General features: G+C 49.3%; 4 protein-coding genes across 11 annotated transcripts in view; 2 read left to right on the forward strand and 2 right to left on the reverse strand.

Moving 5' to 3' along the window:
- FUNDC2 (FUN14 domain containing 2) overlaps positions 1-6,407 on the forward strand; it is a 7,110-nt gene extending 703 nt beyond the window's left edge. The window contains exons 2-5 of the mRNA XM_029959181.1: positions 100-299; positions 1,627-1,702; positions 2,824-2,958; positions 3,652-6,407. Of these exons, the coding sequence (XP_029815041.1) occupies positions 100-299; positions 1,627-1,702; positions 2,824-2,958; positions 3,652-3,729 (489 nt within the window). The 3' untranslated portion in view covers positions 3,730-6,407. The remainder of the gene's footprint in view (positions 1-99; positions 300-1,626; positions 1,703-2,823; positions 2,959-3,651) is intronic.
- A 1,057-nt stretch (positions 6,408-7,464) lies between these two features.
- Positions 7,465-15,049, reverse strand: CMC4 (C-X9-C motif containing 4). Of its 5 annotated transcripts, none has more exons than XM_018070810.1 (3): positions 14,990-15,049; positions 10,021-10,088; positions 7,465-8,908 (listed from the first exon to the last, which is right to left on the reverse strand). In XM_018070810.1, the coding sequence occupies exons 2-3, from the start codon at positions 10,076-10,078 to the stop codon at positions 8,739-8,741; spliced, it is 228 nt and encodes a 75-aa protein (XP_017926299.1). In that variant the 5' UTR covers positions 10,079-10,088; positions 14,990-15,049; the 3' UTR covers positions 7,465-8,738. The 5 variants fall into 5 exon arrangements, with proteins under 5 accessions (XP_017926299.1, XP_017926300.1, XP_017926296.1 ...); XM_018070811.2 differs by having other exon boundaries at positions 14,971-15,041; XM_018070807.2 differs by lacking the exon at positions 14,990-15,049 and adding an exon at positions 11,761-11,823.
- On the reverse strand, positions 10,058-15,047 carry MTCP1 (mature T cell proliferation 1). 4 transcript variants are annotated; one of them, XM_008934879.3, is made up of 5 exons: positions 14,990-15,047; positions 11,761-12,692; positions 11,484-11,654; positions 11,279-11,330; positions 10,058-10,088 (listed from the first exon to the last, which is right to left on the reverse strand). In XM_008934879.3, the coding sequence occupies exons 2-4, from the start codon at positions 11,866-11,868 to the stop codon at positions 11,283-11,285; spliced, it is 327 nt and encodes a 108-aa protein (XP_008933127.1). In that variant the 5' UTR covers positions 11,869-12,692; positions 14,990-15,047; the 3' UTR covers positions 10,058-10,088; positions 11,279-11,282. The 4 variants fall into 4 exon arrangements, with proteins under 4 accessions (XP_008933127.1, XP_017926293.1, XP_017926295.1 ...); XM_018070804.2 differs by having other exon boundaries at positions 11,761-12,843; XM_018070806.1 differs by having other exon boundaries at positions 14,971-15,047.
- BRCC3 (BRCA1/BRCA2-containing complex subunit 3) overlaps positions 14,853-15,124 on the forward strand; it is a 6,927-nt gene continuing 6,655 nt past the window's right edge. Inside the window, exon 1 of the mRNA XM_029959077.1 lies at positions 14,853-14,975. Coding sequence (XP_029814937.1) covers positions 14,877-14,975 — 99 coding nt within the window. The 5' untranslated portion in view covers positions 14,853-14,876. The remainder of the gene's footprint in view (positions 14,976-15,124) is intronic.

A 15,124-nucleotide genomic window follows, 5' to 3' on the forward strand; every position in this document is an offset into this window, starting at 1 on the left:
GGGGGGGGCTGAGGGACCCGGGAGTCCCCAGAGCCCGGGGCAGTGCCAGGCCCCGTGAGCTGTGGCTGGACGCGGGTCCCGTGCCCGGGGCGGCTTCAGGGGCTGCGGCACGGTGGTCCCGGCACTGAGCCTCTCCAGCTGCCCGCAGGTGCGAAGGACGACTCGTTCAGCGTGCTGGACCTGGCAGAGTACACCAAGAACCGGCCCTGGTGGCGCAAGATCTTCGGCCCCAGCTCGGGGTCGAGCGCTGAGAAATACAATGTGGCCACGCAGCTGGTGATCGGAGGGGTCACGGGATGGTAAGATGTGCTGGGGTTGCCCTTGCTGCTCCAGGCAGGCACTGGCTGGGCTCTTGGGAACACGCTGACAGGTGCAAGGGGGCCATCTGGCAGTCATTCAGAGGAGGCAGGTGTCCAACTTGCTCAGCCTGCTGTCCCCTGGCATGGTCTGCTGAGCTGAGGGACGTCTTAAAAGCTATCTCTGACTTGGAGCTGAAGAACTGAGACTGTCTCCTAAGGAGGGAAATTGCACCAGTCTTTAATTTTTTTCTAACTTCTAGCATAAGGTGGTGGTGTTGAATTTAGGACAAGCAGATATGAACCTCTTGGAACAAGGATGCCTTCTTATCTGGAGGTGCTTCAGGAATCTGCATTAAAACCTCCCTGAGGTCGTGATTCCCAGGGTTTCATGTCACTTGTAGCAAGTTCTGGGGCTGATGGAGTGTGGCTCTATTTGCAACTTCATTCCCACACCATTGTTTGAGTTGAAAACTTTGTATACTCACACTGCTTTGCTTGTTGCCATGCCCGTTGTCTTCACCTGACACCAGGGTGACTGTTTAACTTCATTTTCTGATGGAAGTGAGAGCTGGCCACCTCTCCCTTGTACCTTCCCTAAGTGTATTCCAAAATGGGTAAAGGCAGGTACCTGTGGTGTTTGCAGTGTTGATAAGGGAACTGTGTTCCAAGCAAAGTCTGGTTTGGGTGATACAACACCCCAGCCCTTTGCTGCATGGCTGAGCAATGGGGTGGTGCTGGCTTGAGTTCTGGTGGCTGCGGTAATGCCTTTCATGTTGGGAGCATGTAACCCATTTTGGAGACTAGTATGGCTCTAGACCACTGCTGTCTGCTTGTTCCAGCATTCTCCTCTTCTAAGAAATGAAAAGGAAAAGCAAGCAGTTGTTTGGGCAACAGAGAAGCTTTTCTAGTGATCTGCTCCCTGTGCTCTGTCGTGGAGCAGCACATGTGCTGCCTAATTTCCCTTCAGAGATGATACCGGTTAAAAAAAAAACCCAAAACAAAACCAGAAATCACTTGCTGATTTTGGTGAAATCAAACATTTCTGATTAGAAACATGTCTCTCTTCCAGGAGAAGGGTGGTGTTGAGGAGATAAAAATCAAACTGCAAAAGGCTGAATTGTGACAGCAGGAAGTGAAAAGCTATAAAGCATCAATTTTTGGCTGGGTGCAAATCCTTCTCTCTGATTGCACATGGGGTTCTTCTGCTGTTCATCTGTCTCCAAGTCTTGGGTAACTCCTGCCAAAGGCAGTCTTGCCTGTGGGAAGCATGATAAGGAGTGTGTGTTTGGTGTCTCATTCTCCTGACTGGATCCTGGTTGATTTGCAGGTGTACTGGATTCGTCTTCCAGAAAGTCGGAAAGCTGGCCGCGACAGCGGTGGGAGGTGGTTTTTTCCTACTTCAGGTGTGTATGAACAGCAGTCCAGGCTTTCCAGGAACTGTGCTGGTGGGGATGAAGGGCTGTCTAGGCCTGTTGGGATATGTGGGGCCACTCTGCCAGGAGCTTTGTGTGGCTGTGGATGTCAAAGGATGTTCCCCAGACCACATGGATACAGCAGCAAAGCAGGATCAATGTGCATAAACTTCAGGATTGCTAAAAGGTGCAGATCCACGGAGGATCTGCTACCAAAGGCCAGGCCAAGGGCACAAGGGGCTGTTAGTGCAGGGGCACCTGAGTGGAGCATGAGACAGTCCTCAGCTGCAGTGAACCATGGTGCTGCTGCAGGACTGTCTGCTCAGAACTGGCTAATGTACTGAGCCCTGTGCCTGTGGACATGGTGTCCCTGCAGGAACAGCCCTGGATGTCAAGGATTTATCCGTTTCTGTGACATGCTTCCTTCAACCTGGCTGCTTCAGGAGTCTGGCCAGCACAGATGGGGCTCTCTGTAAAGCACTGGGGAAGAGGAGAGAAAACAGAGGTCTCTCTCTGTCCTCAGCCACTTCTCCTGATTTCTAATAACCCTGGCACTGAGGGAATCTGCTTGGATGTGGGCATCTGGCTCGTACATCTTGCAGCAGGCAGAGCAGCTCTTAGGCCCTGTTCAGCACTTACCTGTTTGCTCCTCAGGCAAACAGGTAAGTTTTGTGTGTGGCTCTGCTTGATCTGCTGAAAGGGAAAAGCTTGCTCTGAGCAGGGGGACTTCCAGTGCTGAATCACCCTGAGCAGATAAAATAGTTTGAGAGGAACAGGCTATTAATAGCTGTGTCCACCCACAGCAGCAGGAGAACTGCAGAGTCCCACCGATATCCATGGCAGTTGTGAGGGGGAGGTGATGCCAGCTTTGTGTTAGAGAAGAGAGGCTGAAGCAGGCTAAGCTGCAGGGTGTACCCTGCTGTTTGGGGACTACTGTGGGAGACAGATGTTGCAGGGGAGTTTATACAGCTCCAGGGGTGGCCATCTGTCCAGTTTTTAAGCTGATGTGCCCACCGGACTAGTGTGTGGGAGGTCAGGGAACGTGAGTGGGTGAGGAGGTCTTTTTAGCAATGGTCGTGCAGGAACTTTCTTTCCAATCCTCAAAATTCTAGATTGCAAACCACACGGGGTACATCAAAGTGGACTGGAATCTGGTACAACGGGACATGAACAAAGCCAAGGAGCAGCTGAAATTTCACAGCAGTGGTAATAGAATGCCTCCAGAAGTGAAAAGCAGAGTGGATGAGGTGAGACAACTCTCCCAAGGCTTGTACTGGAAAACAGGATTGACTCCTGAGCTGTTATGGATCTTTCATTACGCAAATATGAGGATGCTGCATGGCAGCAAAACTGGAGAGATGGCAAAGGCTGTGGGTGTTGTGTACCTAGACTTTAGTAAAGCCTTTGACACTGTGTCCCACAGGATTCTCCTGGAGAAACTGGCTGGATTGCCGGGCCCAGGGGGTGGTGGGAAATGGAGTTAAATTCTGGCTGAGGCCAGCTGGATGAAGTTCAGCCAGGCCAAGAGTCAGGTCCTGCCCTTGGGTCACAACAACCCCCTGCAGCTCCAGGCTGGGGCAGAGTGGCTGGAAAGTACCCGTGGGGAAAGGAGCTGGGGGAGCTGGTCCACAGCACCTGAACATGAGCCAGTGTGTGCCCAGGGGGGCAAGGAGGCCAAGGGCACCTGGCCTGTGCCAGCAACAGTGTGGCAGCAGGACCAGGGCAGTGACTGTCCCTTGTGCTTGGCACTGGGGAGGCTGCTGGTGAGAGGGAAGGGGAGGTCATTAGGTTGGATACTTCCCCAAACCTGAGCAGTGGCATCTCTCTGAGCATCACTTGCCTTGAAGAACAGAAAGAGCCTGAGGGATTTCTTCTTGTGGGGAGGGTAGGTGGGTGACCTGTGTTGCTGAACACTGTTGCCTATTCTCTGCCCTGCTTAGGTGATCATATTTCTAAAGAAGAATGTTATCCTGACTGGAGGGTTTGCTGGAGGATTCTTGATCGGAATGGCATCCTAGAAGCTGCACTCGACTCTCCTTTTGTGCCCAACCTCCCCTCCCCTCCTGTACTGCTGTTATCTCTCACTTAGAAGTCAAAGGATGTTGCCAACAGACTCAGTCCCTTCTGCTCACAGGTTCCAGCCCTTATTTCTTACAACACTGCTTCTGATTTCCACATTTTTCATCAGTCTGGGCTGTCAGTGTGCTGGGATCAGTCTGAAAGCTTATGACTCCCAGTGTATCATTATGATTCCTTTCCCCACCGAATATGCCCAGTCCCAAATTTTCTGATGAGTTGCAATCTCATAAACATGTAGTGGCAGAGAAATCTTTTAAATGTGCTTTCCACAGGCGCTCAGGACTCTCACATGCACACTTGTCTGCCAGTATATGTGTACAACAGCTGTCAGCTGTTCACCGTTTAGCTTCCAGTATTCCTGCCCTGGTACCTGGGAAACCTGTGCTTCCCTCTGCACACAGGTGGTCTGTGCAATCCAAAATGTGGTTGGCTGTCCTGGGGCGAATGCAGGAGTGTCAGGGCACAGCCTGAGCTGTGTCCAAGGCAGGTGAATAAGGATTCTCCTGCCCTCCCCCTGCCATTGCACTGCACAGATGGCTGTTCTGCTTCCTCTCTGCTGTTAAATTTCCCCGTAGTGGAATTGCAGCACTGCACTGCTGATGGAAACTGAGTCTCCAGGCCCTTTCCTCATCATGCATTCTGAAAGCCACCAAGCTCCCTGTGCTGTAGAGCACCTTCTCATTTGCCACCTGACTGCTCAGCCTTTGAGAGTCTCTCCTTCCAGCAGGCCCGACCTGTCTGGCCCTCTGACTGGTGTTTCTGTTTCTACCATGACCTTCTCTGGTCACTTTGGCATTGAAGAGCAATGGTGTAACTGTGTGAGGCAGGGTGGTAGACAGGAAGTGTATCCCTGCTTGGAGTACGTTGTACTGGGCTAGGGTTGCCAGCTCTACTGGAGCAGGAGGATGATGTGAAATCTGGAGCTGAGTCCTTTACCTGTCTCTGCAGAGCACACACCCCATCTCCCTGGCCTCTGCAAGCAACTGAAATGACAAAACTATTGGGAAAACCAGGTTGTAGTCTTGTGGGAGTGGCTCATTTGCATACTTTCTGCCTTGGTTATGTTGCTTTCTTCTTTGTGTTTTCCATTTCCACAAGAAAGGCCGCTTGCTTAATTCCATCAGCTGCAGCCCTTCTCCTGCAGGTGATGAGGCAGCCAGGTGCAGAGCTCAGCTGTTTTTGGACAGCCTGGCCCAGTGCAGCTGTGTGCAGAGCAGAACTCTACTAGAATTTCCACAAGAGAAAATTACAAACAGAAATCCCTCCGAGGTATTCTGCAAGCATGGAGATTTGCAGGCCAGCACGGTGATGTCCTCCAGCAGGTATATGTGGGAGTTCTGGCCCAGAACGTGGGGTTTTATGGGAAAGTCAGCCCATCCTTCAATGGGAAACGCTGGGAACAGTGACACTCAGGGGTGATTGGTTTGCAGCACCTGGATCAGCAGCTGCACCCCATTTCCAGTGCTGTGTGAGGCATTTGTGATCTGCTGCTGGTGCCCTCAGTATGGCTGGAAATGGGATCTTCCCCTGAGAGCTGCTGGAAGAGCTGAAACAATGGGTTCTTCCACCAGAGGTTTTGGAATGAGCACTTGCAATTGTTAATTTTGTTTCAGCTCTGTTGATTGAAGTGTCAGGGTAGCAACACAGTGATTAAACTGAGGTTTTCTCTCATTCAGAATCTGAAAAGAGGCTGCAGATAACCAAGAGACACAGGTTGTGTCTTTGCTCCTGTCCTGCCACACGTGGCCAAGGAGAATGAGGGAGTATCTGGGCTCACATCCTTTTAACCATGGCCTTCCTAAAAGCCATCCAGGACTGCAGGGATGATGTGATGCAGCCAGTAGGTCTCCAGTAAATTGGTGTTTGGCAGTGGAGTGACAGATGGTGGTGGTGGTTTTGGGGGTTTAGTTTGGTTTTTTTTTTCTGTAGTACCTGCGGAAATGGATGTTCATGAATGGATACATTTGTCTTGCAGGGTATCCCTTGTTCCTGTAGGGAAACAGCATTGCTGCCCTTTAGCTGGGTGGGCTGCATAGCACAGCTTCTTCTGAGATGCACTGATGTCCACAAAGCTCAAAGCAAATCACTAACAGACCTTAGGAATGTTTTCCAGGCTCAAATAAGTCACTATTTCTGCCCAGCCCTAGGGAAGAGTGTACTGGGGTTCTGGAGTCCCAGTTTGCTGCTACGGAGAGAAATGGCCCAGAGGGGGAGCTAAAACGCCTCAATTGCTGCTGGAAGGAGAAACAAGTAGCAAGTTCTCGTTGAGTTTGCTGTGAATGTAGGCAGGGAGTGGACAAGGACATCGGGATGTGGCAGATCTTTCTGCTGTGCCAGTGTTGGGCTCGTAGCTGGCACCGTTTGATGCTGTGGGCTCACACTCAAAAGCTTTGATGCTGAATCAGCCTCTGTGGGGGTGCATTTTCATTGTTGCAGGTGCCAAGATGAGGTGTCCCTCCCCTCCCCACTCCTGCTCCTTCTAGTCTTGTTTAAACAACTTCTGACATCTGTTACAGTGCGAGAAGATTTCAAACACATTAAGCTTTTAAAGTGGTTTTATATATTGTATGTAAATGCTTGTTGAAGTGATATTTTATTAAACAGTTTTGCTCTAATAGCTTCTGTGTGCGAGGTCTGTTGGATTATTGGGAGCCAGCATGTTTTTGTCTCACTCTGTGTGTTGTGCTTGACTCAGGGCAGCAGCTACAGCCAGTCCAGTAGCAGGAGTCTGGGATGTGCCCAGGTGGCCAAGGTGGCCAACAGCATCCTGGCTTGTGCCAGAAATATTGTGGCCACCAGGACCCCCTGACAGGACAGTGGAGCCAGGTGGGGGTCAGTCTCCCAGGTAACAAGTGACAGGACAAGAGGGAATGGCCTCAAGTTGTGCCAGGAGAGGTTTAGATTGGATATTATGGAAAATTTCTTCACTGGAAGGGTTGTCCAGCCCTGGCACAGGCTGCACAACAGAGCAGGGTGGAGTCACTATCTCTGGAGGGATTTAAGAGGTGTGCACATGTGGTGCTCAGGGACATGGTTTAGTGATGGGCTTGGCAGTGCTGGGGGAAGGGTTGGACTCGATCTTAAAGGTCTTTTCCAACATAAATGAGGCCACCAGCCTTCCTTCTTCCATGTGGGTAACCATGGGCTGCCTTAATAAATTCCTCTCCTTGATCACCCTGGCACCAATCACCTATATTCCCAAGAAGTGGGATGCTTCTAGGGCAGGAGGTGATTCTGTTGCCAGCCTGGGTTCAGAGCCTCTGCTGAGCAAGTTTATTCCACCCAACTAGAAATGGGCATGGAGGCAAGGCTTTTTCTTCTTCATGGGTGCAACAGAAGCCTAAATATATATTTCTATTAGTGACTTTCTTTTCACTGTTCCTGCTCAAGTAGGGCAAAATGAAAAAAATTAGCTACTTGTTAGCATTTGAGCTGCTTCATAACATTGTCATAATTTCCCCTACTTTTCAAGGGTACTAAACCCCCCTGTTTGGTCTCAAGGGATTATTTTGGGGGGGGGGGGAGGGCAGTGGGAAGGGAAGACTAACCCTAAATTATTCTGATCTTAAGCCCCAGTTATAAAAACATCACGCAGCTTCTATTTAAACATGATGATATCACATGTGGCTCTGGCAGCCACACTGTCCAACAAACCAACCAAGCCGAGACCACAATTTGTTCCAGTCGTTTTATTTTGTATCATGGTATTTCAGAGTCAGTGAATACAGATGGTTTGCTCTTCTAGGCTTCAATACACACAACTATTGTGCCTAGACCTCAGTGGTCTGTTTATAGAAGCTGTATTTCATAAGTAAGTTGTACTTGCTCACAGCACAAAGTCCTTGACGGCTAGATCTAATGACAGAGTTAGGGCCTAGTGGGTGTGGAGCCTGATATTGAGGTGCCTGGACTCCTGCTACAGGGGACAGCGAGACAGCTCTGAAGGGCGGTGCAGGAACCTGTCTACTGAGCTCTTCCTACAGGTCACAGGAAATTCTGCTGCATGGGTGAGAGCTTCTGGAAAAGCCATCTCTCCTGGGGTCCAGACACAGCCGGATTGTGGGTGAGTCTGGAATGCTGTGTGGAAAACCAGTGCCTACAACTGCTTGTTCAGTAAGCAGCGCCTAAGTCAGTTCTTGGATCTAGCCCAGGGCTCTGTGACAGGCCTTTGGGTTTCAGCAGGTTGAACTAGACTGGGTTCATAACATATTGCTTAAAAGGTGTTCAATTAGACATAATTTATAAATTTTGTATCAACAGTCAGATCTTTCAAATGAATATTGCTTTTTTAAAAAAATATCCTATCCCTGTAGCAATCCCTGAAATAATGTTCCTGTAACATCTTTGTCATGCAAATAGCAGCGTGTAGGCAATTCAAATATAAAATAAACAGGTCTGCCCAGTGGCAAAGGGAGGCACTTAGGCAAAGTGACTTGTAGTCACTCATGATCTATGCAAGACTTAGGAACAATCATCAGACCTGATTCCCACTCTTGAGCTTAAACCACTGGACAGGCAAACGTTGTCTGGAACTACTGCATGATGGCAGCAATACCTTTGTTGTGTGAAGATGGGCTTGTTTCATGTGTCACATTTAAACTCACTCTTCTGAGCTCATTTCCTGTACCTCTCGCTCCAGGAGCCAGAATAACTTGGTTCCAATTCTCCATTTTAAGAGCAAGGATGGATCAGAGTAAGGTAAGCATTCTAAAAACACTGAGTTGACTTTTCACAGGTGTGATGCAGAGGCAACATAGATGATGTTTTCGTATAGAAGGTACAGTTTGTTAACCAGGCCATCTGTTGGTACTGTTATACTTTTTGGTGTGCCGAACGGTGTGTTCTAGGAGCAGTCTGGCTCTCCTGAAAGTCTAAAGAAGGCTTGAAAAAACACAGACGAGCTCTGCAGGTGAGTCCATGCTCCAGCACCCGCTGGAGCTGCATTGTGTTACTGAGGTGGTGGGGGAATTCCTTCTGAAGTCACCTTAAACTTCTGTCTCTCCCTTTCTTCTCTCTCAAACCCTGAACAACAGACGGATCTGCCCTGGCTGTACCGGGCGCAGCACTTCCGCATTTCCTGAAGCACAGTTTCACACTTGGACTCCAGGTAGTTGTTCGCTGGAAGAGATGAAGGAGACGTGAGTCTGCAGAGAGGAACAGGCTTTGTTCCCAGAGGGCATACACCCAGCTGGGCAGCAGGTTTCTCTGACAAGCAAGAGCTGCTTACAGGCATTTCATCGTTTTCTCTGCTCTACAAAAATCTCTCTTTAGGTTGAGCTCTCTAAAGCTCTGGCCAAAGGCTCTTGGAGAGAAGCCCTGCAGGGATGTGAGCAGGCTGAGTCTGGCTTGAGTTAATAACCACCTGCCTGTCTGCCTGGGAACACAGGGCGTGCAGAGCCACCCACGCTGCCCTGGATGAGCTCCACAACCACTACATAGCTGCCTCGCCCCCCACCCCCACCACTGACTTTTAAAAGACTAAAAGAAGCAACAGCAGCATAATGTGCTGAGAGCTCCACCAGGTGAGTTAGGAAGAACTCTTTCCCATATGGCTCAGCTGCCTTGGCACAGAGGAATGTTTTCTCTTATTCATTCTCTTATTCATTCCAAAAGGCAAACCCTTCTCCAAGAAGCAACCAACATTTTATTAAAATATTGTCCTCCACAAGTAAAACCTGTTCTCCCCAACTCCAGGTCCCCAAAAAGATTGTCACAGAACATCCCTCACCCCTGCAAACATTCAGCTAATAAAAAACCAGCTGTTAAGGGTCTCCAGAGGGAGACCATCTCATCCCTTGAGGACAGATCACATACACCCAACCCATTCCTGACAGGTATCTGTCTGACCTGCTCTTAAAATGCCCCCTGGAGCAGCTCTGCAGTCTTCTCACACAATCCAACTGCTACCTCACTAACCACTCTTACAAGAGCTTTATTATAACTCCCCCTGCCCAGAGCTGAGTCCCAGGACTACACCTGGGATCTCACCACCAGCATGGAAAACACTCTGAGCACATTATTACTAACTATCTGTTTTGTACTAATTGGGTCTCATTAGTTACAGTTAAGGCAATTCTGTTAAAATCAGACATTATAATTTTGTTTGCTTTGCAATCGGGTGATCCTAATGTGCTTCCTTCCTTCTCAGGGTGAAAGGACAACAAGGTTAAGTTAAAAGAATTAAGTTCCACCAAAAATCAGGACACCAAAGATAAAAATACACTTGGTACCTTGCAAGCATTTCTGTATTTCACAGGCTTGTTTCTGGCACGGATCCTTCTTGGACATGTTCAGAGAACTAAAATGATAGGAAAATGTTACTGTAGAAACAAGGTGCTTTTCAGGGGGTGGGGGGAAGACAGTGTCTTAAAGCCAAAGCTTTCAAGAGGTCCCAATTTCCCCCACGGTCACCATTCAGAAAACATCTATTGCTGCTTGCAGATGACAGCCAGCATACACAAGAACTCTCCGTGTCAGGCTAAAAGATGATAATGTGGACAATGAATATGGGAAGGTTTATGTTGCTACATTTAAAGGCCTTTTTCTTTTCTCTGGTCACAATGTGTCTTTTTCCACTTGGATGCACCAAGATTCCAGGAAAGATTCAAATTAACATGTCTGACTGGTTTTTAACAGTTCTCTGTCTCTAGACCTTATACTAAACCACATATTTAAGGGAAGGCCTTCTCTGTGAGCTCTACACAACCAAGGATTCAGTGTTAGTCATGGAACAACAGCTGGAGAAGGCATTTAAAAAAACAACCAACAAAGCTTAGATGTATATTCTCCATAAAGTCAACAAGGAGGGCTTTTTTTGGTTTGTTCCAGGAAATTCCCTCCTTCTGTCCAAAAAATCCCACCACCAGATTGGAGGGCAGCTCCACCTTGTTCAAATCCCTAGAAAGCAGGATTACACTCAATTTGACTTTCTGTAGCTGTGACACCTGTAACTGTGATCCTCAGTGACAGATACAAAGCCAAGCAAAAGCTGGTGGTACGAGCAGTTGAATGGGAGACCTCAACAGGAAAGCACCACTCTCACTGGAAGTGGTGGTGGGAGTTCAGCTCCCTCTGAGCCACAGTTCAGCCTCTGCTCAGAGCCAGGGAGCTGCTGCCTTTCCAATTTCTGACAGATCACCAGCCCACAGCACTTTTCAGTATCACTGGGGCATTATTTCCAGCATCCTGGCCAAACTCCACTTGGGGCAATTACATTCTGCCTACCTAGAACTCCCCCTGACGTTTCACTTGGTCACAATACTCCTCTTCACTGCCTGTCCTAAACTCTTGTGTGATGTTGCTGTGTGTTGTTTAACTGCTTCCACCTCAGAGGTGGCTGCATTTCAGTGGAGAGAGAATCTTTTATTGTACAAAACAGACAATGGCATCTTCCTAGAGCCACTGCTCCTGAAAGACAAAAATTCATATTAAAGAAAGACCGGGAGTAAACAGTGCACAGTACAAAGCAGGGGTAATGTCTGCACATACCAGATTAATCCCCAGGCACGAGTTTAAGCAGCAGTTCTTCAACACCACCAAGCTGTAAGTGACAAGGAAAAGTTCAATACGTCTACAGTAACTGTGCTTGAGCTAATGGACTTCAACAAAACAACAGTCCTTTGCCGTCCCTCAGGGATCTCAAACGACTTCACAAACAGGCATGACTATGGTCTATTGTTGCCACCATCCTTACCATGAGATGGTGCTCTATCTCCCAAACGCGAGAGTTACTATCCCTGTACTGCTCACCCTGGGACAGCTGCCACATGTGAGGCAGCCGGGATGGGGGGAGCTGGCTGGGTCGCAGCGCCTCACCCAGGGGAACCTGAACTCTTTGGATCCGAGCCCTCAGCATACCTTCCTCCTGGGGGAAAGCAACAAACAGAGCAACAATCAGTTACCGGCAGCGCAGCAGGGGCACCTGAGACAGCAATGCCACAACCACCGGGAAGCTCAAAGCACACACTTGCCTCTTCCGCAGCCACGAGCCAGGTTTTGCGGTGCTCATCGCAGTAAACCCCCACGCGCCGCACCCAGAGCCGGACGGGAGGAGCGCCGGCCTCCCCCCCTTCTGCCATCCCTCGGGCACTGCAGGAGCTCAGCGGGACGGCCTCAGCCCGCGGGATGCGCGCATGGCCTCGTCAGCTCCGAGCACATCCACGGGGAGAGCTCCCGGACCTGACAGGCAGCTGGTGCCTGGCTCGCTGGAGGAGATGCTACGGCCTGAAACGTCCCTAAAAGTCAGCTGGGGAGGCTGAGGTGGTGCCTAAGCCAAGAGAAATGTCAGGCCAAGTTGTACACCGGGGCACGGGTGCTGTGTGGCATTTGTAAGGCATTCTGGGGCAAAAAGGTGCTATTGGTACGGAGTTAGACCCTGTGAATACTGGCTTTGCTCATTCCACTAACAGTCCTATTAACAGTCTTTGTGCAAAACGGGGGGGGCAGGGGGGGCGAAATAGTGGTGGTCTAAATTCCAAAAGCAAATCTTGTGACAAGAAGTGGGATGAGCTTAAGGACGAAGATCACTCTGGAGACAAAGCATGGAGCTCGGTGTGCACGACCCTCGCAGCTGGAGCTCGCAGAGCCATCACCGTGCAGGGTCTTGGTCTCATCTCTCACAGGGGTGGCAGCACTGTCCAGTCACACACAAACTTCACAGGAGCAGCTCTGGAGACTCTTGTCATTCGGCTTTTAGCTGGTCACAGAGAGCCTCCAACACCAGCAGGGGCAGAGGAGCTTTGGGCATTGAGGTGGTTCCTGCTACTGGATTTTTTGTTTAGCAGCACGTTTATCTGTGTGCCAGTGAGGTCAAGCTGAGCCATTAGCAAATGGAGGGCAGGGGAAATGGTTCTCTTTGAGCCCTAGAGGAGGTAATCAAAATGGTACAGTCTTCATCCTTTATCTAGGTTTAAAGTAGAACAAAGTTAAGCTGTAACACATACAACATCCTCCTGCTATGAAGCAGATGCAATATTCTTTATCCCCGTGAAACACAGTGGTCTTCTGAAAACTTGTAAGGTTATAAGGCATATTTCAGACAGGAGCAAGAAAATCTGGGTACAAAATAAAGGAGGGAAAGTCAGGGAGAGAAAAAAAAAATTGTTATACATTGGGTTACATATATAACAGGAAATACAAGTCCATGTTGCTTTCCATATCTCACATCAGTGTTTCTCTACTTTTTGGAATCAAAGGAGCACTCAGCTTTCTTGAGAACAAAACACCAACCACGGATCAGCCTGAACAGCACTGTCACAGTATTTTCATTCCTAACAAAGAAAACTTTGAATGTTCTTTTATGGTTTCTTTTTTCTCCCATTCTGTTTTGTTTCCTTGCTTGATGTGTGGGGATGTGAATGTGCACTCTACAGAGCACCACTGTTCTGAAGACCATCCTGTGACGTGGGGCAGCCATTCCAAGCAGTGCCCCAGCAGCTGGACCACTGGCATTTAAAGAAATGTGACAGCAGGATGAGAAGCCTCACAAGGCCTTCAGGAATCAGCTCTGAGGGTTAAAGGGACACTTCTTTAAGTCTTTTCCTTTCTGCTTTACCTGAAGTCACTTTACAAATTTAAACCCCTGTGTGGAAATCACTCTGCCCAACAGTGAAACACAGCAACTGCCACTGCTCATTTTCAGTCAGCTGAATGTAATCACCCCGGGTGGAATTTGGCCAGGATACTCTCCTACTCTGCAGCAAGCTGCCAAAAGTTCCATCATGACCAAAAATGCTCAAGAACTTGCTTTATTGCTGGAATTTCGACAGCTCATCATCCCCAGGACCAGAAGGCTCAAGACTCCGGTAATAGAAAAACATGACTCAGTAAGTGAACTGTGCTTCCTACTGCAAGTAAACTCTCCTGGAAGGTCTCCTATCCAAATACTGACCTGGTTCAGCCTGGCTGAACTACAGGCAGGGGGGCTAAAGCACAACATGCATGTTTGTGTTCACTGTGTATGAGGATGGCAGCGGTGACAGACCCAGGACGGACAGAACGAGCTCTCGTGCAGAGGACACTGTGCAGAATGGGCAGAGGTCAATTTGTGGTTCGCCCTTTGCCCCACCTGATTTGTCCCAGTTTTCCCCAGAACTCCACAGCTCTGAGTTCAAAGTTCAAAGGCCCAGTCTGGCCCACTTAGTGCCACAGAGAAAATCTTGGGGTCAGGCAGAACCGTCAGTTGGGGTTTGAGGTGGGACAGGCCTGTCTGCAGCACCCAAACGCACCACAGAAACAGGAGATGCCACGAGCACACACTTAGACACTGCACCTGGACACACACACAACTCCTCTTTCTGCAGCTTTTATCAGAAAGCAGCAACAAAGCCTGAAGGAAGACATGGGTGGAAGGAGAAGTGAGCTTACTTATCTTTTAAACAAGTTTTAAACTCGGGTTTCTTGCTTCATAATCTGTTAAAAACCCAACACACTCAACACAAACCCAATCAGCTGAAAGCTGCAGGACTGCAGCATCATCCTTTGACAGAGATTTTAATGTTCCCATCAACATAACTGCAGAAGGCTGAGCTGTCTAAAGGGTTGTTTTGAGCAGGTTCAAAGCCTAATCCCTGCAGAGAGGAATAATGCTGGCAGGTATTCTGTCCATCTTAGCATCAGTCTTAGAAGATTAATGCTGTTCTAGGATCTGGGTGGATTTCTGAGCCACACAATATATGGATAAATGTGAAAATGGCCAGAAGGAGGACTGCAGCTTGTGGTGAAGACAATTTATTTGCTTTTAAATCGGGTACATTAAAATATTTTTAGGAAAACAGTGAAAGAAATTGCTCCAGACGCTGCTTGGGCCACCCTAGAGCTGGAGCTCAGTGTGCTGAACAAACTGCACCCTTTATCACCTTCTGTTTCAAAAGGTAACTGGGTCAGACTGTTAGAAGGGTTCAGCTGCCATTTGGGCAGCAAGGAGAGGTGCTGCTGACACAGTTACAGCTCCCAGAGCAAAGCTGCCCAGCCTGGCCTTCTGGTGGGGTGTGACAGCTCCCCCGGGGAGCTCCAAGGGTGCTGGGCTCTCCCGAAACACCAAGCCCGGCTCTGGCAACAAGTCAGGCATCTGGTGAGCTGTTTGCTGATGTGGGCACTCTCTAAAGCTTCTTGCTGGGGGTCTGCACTCTACTCTGCCCGGGGCGAGCCCCTCTGCCCCCACTGCGCTCCACCCGACCTACTGAGGGTACGGATGCTCACCGACCAGCCGGGCTGTCCAGCCGCGCGGCGAGGGCAGGTCGAGCTTTGGTGGGATCTGAAGAGACAGGGAAACAAAAAGAGGATGACATAATGCGGGGGGAGCCAGGGAGAGGCACGGGGAGGGCGAGAGGCGCA

The sequence above is a fragment of the Manacus vitellinus genome, unplaced genomic scaffold (genome assembly GCF_001715985.3).
Source record: "Manacus vitellinus isolate BGI_N305 unplaced genomic scaffold, ASM171598v3 scaffold_19_pilon, whole genome shotgun sequence".
In the NCBI taxonomy this organism is placed as follows: Eukaryota; Metazoa; Chordata; class Aves; order Passeriformes; family Pipridae; genus Manacus; species Manacus vitellinus.